The sequence below is a fragment of the Vigna unguiculata genome, chromosome 2, assembly GCF_037176805.1.
Source record: "Vigna unguiculata cultivar grain cowpea cultivar isolate G323 ecotype 2 chromosome 2, ASM3717680v1, whole genome shotgun sequence".
Taxonomy (NCBI): Eukaryota; Viridiplantae; Streptophyta; class Magnoliopsida; order Fabales; family Fabaceae; genus Vigna; species Vigna unguiculata.
In genome coordinates, this window is record NC_140793.1 from 3,773,127 (window position 1) to 3,779,601 (window position 6,475).

The window sequence follows — 6,475 nt, forward strand, 5'->3', positions numbered from 1 at the left end:
TCAAATAGAGAAGGAAGGATCTGCTTTGAAAGTAGTCTGGTACCTTCCAATCGTGCCTAGACTTAAGCGTTTGTTTGCAAATCCTAAAGACGCTAAAAACCTTAGATGGCATGCAACTGAGAGAAGATGTGACGGACTCCTTCGTCATCCAGCTGATTCAATGCAATGGAAAAATATTGATCAGGAATTTCCCAAGTTCGGTGAAGAATGTAGAAATATTCGTTTTGGCTTAGCTACCGATGGAATGAATCCATTTGGTAATTTAAGTACAAATCACAGTTGTTGGCCTGTTATATTATTCATTTACAACTTATCTCCTGGACTCTGCATGAAGAGAAAATACATGATGTTGTCTATGATGATATCTGGTCCAAAGCAGCCTGGAAATGACATAGATGTATATCTCAATCCTCTAGTTGAAGACTTGAAGGTGTTGTGGGTTGATGGTGTTGAAGTATTTGATGATGTTGCTTCTGAAACTTTCATGATGCATGCAATGTTATTTTGCACCATTAATGACTTTCCAGCTTATGGTAATTTGTCAGGGTACAGTGTCAAGGGTCATAAAGCATGTCCTATATGTGAAGAAAACACTGCATCTCATCAATTGAAAAATGGAAGGAAGACTGTGTATCTGCGCCATCGAAGGTTTTTACAAGCTAATCATCCTTATCGAAGGTTAAAGAAAGCATTCAATGGACATCAAGAGAATGACAAAGCACCAACTCCATTAACTGGCATTGAAATTCATGAAAAAGTTAATAAAGTACATCATGTATTTGGTAAAACGTCCAAGAAGTCATCTGCATCGAGCCCTTGGAAGAAAAAATCAATATTCTTTGACCTTCCATATTGGTTGAAGTTAGAAGTTAGGCATTGCATAGATGTCATGCATGTAGAGAAGAATGTGTGTGATAGCTTGATTGGTACACTACTCAACATTCAGGGAAAGACAAAAGATGGAGTAAATGCTCGTTTGGATTTGGTTGAAATGAAGATCCGAGAAGACTTGGCACCAAGGGAGGTTGGTAGGCGCACTTATTTGCCCCCTGCATGTTACACTATGTCCAGACAAGAGAAGATAAGTTTTTGCTTATGTTTAAAGAGTGTCAAGGTACCTCAAGGATACTCTTCAAATATTCAGAGTTTAGTGTCCATGCAAGACTTGAAGCTGGTTGGCCTCAAGTCTCACGATTGCCACATCTTAATGCAACAATTGTTACCTGTAGCTATTCGTGGAATTTTACCCAAAAATGTTAGACAAACTATAACGCGTTTGTGTGCATTCTTCTCTTCAATTTGTAGCAAAGTCATTGATCCTTTAAAGTTAGATGAACTTCAAGCCGAAATTGTTATCATCTTGTGTCAGCTAGAGATGTTTTTCCCTCCATCATTTTTTGACATCATGGTACATTTACTTGTTCATGTGGTGAGAGAAATCAAGTTTTGTGGACCAGTATACTTAAGATGGATGTATCCCATTGAACGTTACATGAAGATTTTGAAAGGGTATGTGAAAAATCAATATCGTCCAGAAGCTTCAATGATCGAAAGATATATTGCTGAAGAAAGTGTCGAGTTCTGTTCAGATTACATGGCAAAAGCAAAACCGATAGGAGTTCCTCACAGATCATGGTTGAACAGGTGTTCTATAAGTAACAGCATACGAGGTGTGAGTGTGGTTACCAAAAATCGCGAAGAGTTGATGCAAGCACACCTATACATTTTGAACAACACAAATGAGGTAATGCCTTACTTATCTGCACATAAAGTCATTGTGAAAGAGAACAATCCAAGACAATCAGAGAAATGGCATTTGATGGAACATAATAGAACATTCATGCCTTGGTTTAAATCTGAGGTTTTGAAAGATGCGCAATGCTCTGAGACTTTGATGTGGTTAGCAAATGGGTTGAAATTTGATGTCATCTGTTGTACAGGTTATGAAATCAATAATTGCACATTCTATACAAAGTGTATTGATGATAAAAGCACAGTACAAAATAGTGGAGTCAGTCTTGAAGCCGAGTCGCTACAATTTTCTACATCTAAAGATCAAAATCCCGTAGTAGGATCAATGACATACTATGGTGTAATACAAGAGATATGGGAGGTTGATTATACCATGTTTACTATTCCACTGTTCAAATGTAAGTGGATTGACAATAAGAGTGGTGTCAAAATAGATGAATCAGGAATGACTCTAGTGGATTTTCGAAAGGTGGGTTATCGAGACGAGCCATTTATCATGGCACAACAAGCATCTCAGGTTTTCTATGTTAAAGATCCTGCGTCTGAACATTGGTTTGTCGCTCTTCATGGAAAAAAACAAATTGATCCTAATGAAGAGAATATGAGTGATCTTAATATTGCTGTCACCCATCCATTTAGAAGAACGACAAATATTGATGAAATCCATCTAGTTGATGATGTACATGCAATTCGAGAAGATCACGATGAAGGAATATACATATGACCAATCAATAACTTTATGTATGAATTTCATATTCTTGTTAACATTTAGGTGTTTTGTTAAATAATGTTTTATATATTAATTTGTCAGTTGCTTATTAATGTTTTTTTATGTTTTCATTTCACAGATACATGGCTGAACATACTTCATCAGAGGATGAAGCACCTACTAAGAGACCCACTAGAGGAGCCACTAGGTTGAGAGAGCTCTTAATTAGAAGAGCTAAAGGTCAGAAAACACATGTTGATATTAACGTCGACACTGGTGAACCTAGTGGTCGTTATGGGGACGTCTTCAAAAGCTATTTAGGAATGTTGGCACGAGAGAGAATATCAATCCTTACGCCATCTTTTGATCATGTCACTGAAGTTGATCGGGAAATGATATGGCAAGATTTATTGGTAACTAATATTAATGTTATTAAAGTTATACTTTGACTTTGTTGATAATATGATAAATATTGTTGATGACATTTTCTATATTGCAGCTAACATTTGATATTCCAAATGTGCCGACCTTAAGACAAAAATGTTTGTCATCGGTGGCTGAGAAATTTCGTGGTTTTAAGACCAAGTTGACGTCAAGGTATGTCTTTGGACATAAAAAGAATGAAAATCCATTGTTGAAATACACTTGGATTGATGAAGACACATGGCGTCAGTTTCTTGAGCTTCGGACATCTGAGGGATGGCAGGTATGTTTATTTGAAATCATGAATAGCACAATTGATAATTATGCAAAATTTTAACTAATTCATAAAATGGATTTTATATGTTACAGGTCAAGAGGAAAAAGGCTCAAAGCATAAGTGCTCAAAATACAAACCCGCACATATTATCTCGTGGTGGGTATAGAAAACTTGAAGAGAAGATAATGACAGAAAAGAAAAAATCTAGGCCCCCACCTTCTGAGGGTGAAGATACTGAGCCTCCTTCACCACCATCACGTCATCAGAAGTGGAAGTTAGCCCGTTTACGCTCATCAGGCAACTACACTTCTGACTCTGCACGAGAAATCTCTGAGAAAATTGTAAGATACAATTCTTATCTAAATTGCTCGTTCATGTTTTATATTGTATTTTGATTTATAAATGTTTTTGTTACCTTGTAGGATTCGTTGGTTGAGCAGACCTCCCAAGGAGGATTCATTCCAGAAGGTTGTCATGACATACTTGCTGCTGCGATTGGACGACCTGAGCACCCTGGACGTGTGCGTGGTGCTGGATCAGGAGTCGGCATACGCCAATTTTTTGGTTCCTCCTCTCGTCAGTCTTCATGCAGTCATGGTGCTGATTATGAACAAAGACTAAAGGAAATGATCACGGCGCAAGTGAGAGAAGAACTAATGCGCCAATTTGAGCATTATGGCATTCGTTCGCCAATGGATCATCCGCCAGAACTAGACCCATTTGTGCCTCCCACGGGTAAATTTGTTTTCTATAAGTTATGAATTGAATAAATGATATTTAATAAAGTAATTGAATAACATTAATAAATCGTTGGCTCTAACAGGTAGAAGCGGAAAGGGGAGTTGTTCAGCTCCACCCAGGGATGACATGGATGACACTCATCCATGTCAGCTATATATTTGGGATGGTACAGAGAAGACACTAGTGGCTCGTGGAAAAGTATTTGAGGCAGCCACAGTTCTTCATGGCATGGAGTCATCAGAGGATGAGGTTAAGGTCACGGTAGAGGAGGTTCTCATGCCGTATGCTTTAGTTCCTGTGCCAACAGATGAGGTGTATACTGTGGCACAGGCATTCCAGTGTTTCCTCGCCTGGCCTAGAGATTTGGTTGATACTGACCCCCCGGTACAGACTCTTAAACCCACAAATATACTACATTTTTAAGTTTACATGTTTATTATATTCAAACTTAAATTATATTCCATTTTAACTGAAATTGCATCAATATAGGAAAAACCTCAATCAAAGAAGATTCTTCTCTCTTTGGATGATCCTCTTGGTGCATTGCTCCAACTTGCAGAAATCATAGCTGATAAGCCGATGCAGGTTCCTTGGGATGCTAACATTTTTGGGAGAGATCTTGACATCCCACTTTACTTGCATTCCCAAGATGTCTTGGAGCTTGCACGAGGACAAGAAGAACTCAATATTACCATTATTCAATTATGGATGATGTAAGTCTTTTAGTCATTATATATAGTTATTTGATATATTTATGTATTTACTTATATCAAATCAATTTTTGGTTTAGGTATCTGTCTGGTGTCACTGAAACTATGGGGCTGAATGATGTATATGGGTTTATAGACCCCCAACTCACCCATGAAGGCAACAAGTTTGATGACATTCAAGCATATGTGACCAAATGCTTTCAACGTGGAAAAGAAATTTATTTTGTCCCTTATCTTGCTGGGTAAGTCATTTTTGTTAACTTATGAATATAATAAGTCATTTTAATGCATAACAATGAATTTATTTTCTTATCAGGCGTCATTGGCAATTACTTGTGATTTCCCTAAGGGAGAACCTTGTTGTGTGGTTTTGCTCTTTGCATCGCCCTCCCCCCAACCATCTTAGACAAGTGATAGATTGGTAAGAACCTCAATATCAATCTTATGAATATGACATGTTATATAAAAATATCCTAACTTATTCCCTATATCATAGTTCAATTGCTGCACATAACATGTTGTTAGGGAGATCAACGGCTAAGGCAAAAGGTCTTGTATGGTGTTCTCTCCAGTTTGATATTTCTATCCATATCTTCATGATTGTTTGCTTGATTTTCTTCATTAATTAATTGTAACGTTGTTAATATAATGTAGTGTAATAGACAAACCGGCTCATATGAGTGCGGTTACTATATAATGCAATGGATGACAACCACTGTGCGTGCTCGTATTACAACAAATTGGGAATTGGTAATATATATTTGAATTAAAATGAATACTTTGCAATATTTCCTTTTTATATACTAACTTAATCTATTATTTTGTAGACATTCAAGAGTCCTGCAGCAATTCCCGCAAAGTCCATCAAGTTTGGTAGGATAGCATGTGCCAAATATATAATTGAAATGTACAATACTATTGATTAGAACATATATCTTGATTGTAAATGATTTGTAATTGTCTTTTAAATGAATTTGAATTGTGGATGTGTTTTAAAATATTTTGTTCTGGTCTATTCTGGTCTGTGCTGGGTGCTGAACAAAATTTGCAGGTTTAAATGTGGGAATAACACCAAAACAGAAACTGCATTTAAAAAAAAACAGAGTATTAGGCCTCGGTTCATACCACAAACGAAGCAAAAAGTGTGCTTTTGGCCTCGGGTGCAGCCAAAACCGAGGCCAAAAGGGTATCGAATTTAAAAAAAAAAAAAAACAGCATATGGCCTCGGGTGCAACAAAAACCGAGGCCAAAAAGAACCCATATGGCCTCGGGTGCAGCCAAAACCGAGGCCAAAAGGGTATCGAATTTAAAAAAAAAAAAACAGCATATGGCCTCGGGTGCAACAAAAACCGAGGCCAAAAAGAACCCATATGACCTCGGGTGCAGCCAAAACCGAGGCCAAAAGGGTATCAAATTTAAAAAAAAAAAAAAAACACCATATGACCTCGGGTGCAACAAAAACCGAGGCCAAAAAGAGCCCATATGGCCTCGGGTGCAGCCAAAACCGAGGCAAAAGGCAAGGTCTATGACCTCGGGTGCTTGGAAAACCGAGGCAGAAGCGCCCTCTATGGCTTCGGTTCTTAACCGAGGCCAAAAACTATGACCTTTTAGCCTCGCCCCAATATGCTTCGGTTCCCAAACCGGTACAGAATATTAAAAACAACCGCTGCCAAGACCCTTCCTGCACTGGTGTAAATGCACACTACCATGCCTACCTATATGCATACGGCTAGAAGGAAAACTCATTTTGCAATCAGTTGTTGAAACACTTTTATCCAAACAAATTTTTCACAAAGAACTTGAAGAATTTCGAAAGAGAAAATAATGGAAAAGATTTCTAAAGATACTCCTAGGAAAGGGAAG

At 37.8% G+C, this 6,475-nt stretch overlaps 1 protein-coding gene across 2 annotated transcripts; it reads left to right on the forward strand.

Moving 5' to 3' along the window:
* Window positions 1-2,615: 2,615 nt before the first annotated feature.
* On the forward strand, window positions 2,616-5,535 carry LOC146888219 (uncharacterized). 2 transcript variants are annotated; one of them, XM_085669807.1, is made up of 5 exons: window positions 2,616-3,167; window positions 3,254-3,502; window positions 3,584-4,615; window positions 4,693-5,033; window positions 5,109-5,535. In XM_085669807.1, the coding sequence occupies exons 1-3, from the start codon at window positions 2,940-2,942 to the stop codon at window positions 3,920-3,922; spliced, it is 816 nt and encodes a 271-aa protein (XP_085525933.1). In that variant the 5' UTR covers window positions 2,616-2,939; the 3' UTR covers window positions 3,923-4,615; window positions 4,693-5,033; window positions 5,109-5,535. The 2 variants fall into 2 exon arrangements, with proteins under 2 accessions (XP_085525933.1, XP_085525932.1); XM_085669806.1 differs by having other exon boundaries at window positions 4,693-5,535.
* The last annotated feature ends 940 nt before the right edge of the window (window positions 5,536-6,475 follow it).

Excerpts from the sequence above, each read along its gene's own strand:
- LOC146888219 (XM_085669806.1), top strand. The coding sequence starts at position 2,940 with ATGACATTTTCTATATTGCAGCTAACATTTGATATTCCAAATGTGCCG. Across the intron at positions 3,168-3,253 it reads GGACATCTGAGGGATGGCAG|GTCAAGAGGAAAAAGGCTCA; the intron begins GTATGTTTATTT and ends TATATGTTACAG. Across the intron at positions 3,503-3,583 it reads GAGAAATCTCTGAGAAAATT|GATTCGTTGGTTGAGCAGAC; the intron begins GTAAGATACAAT and ends GTTACCTTGTAG.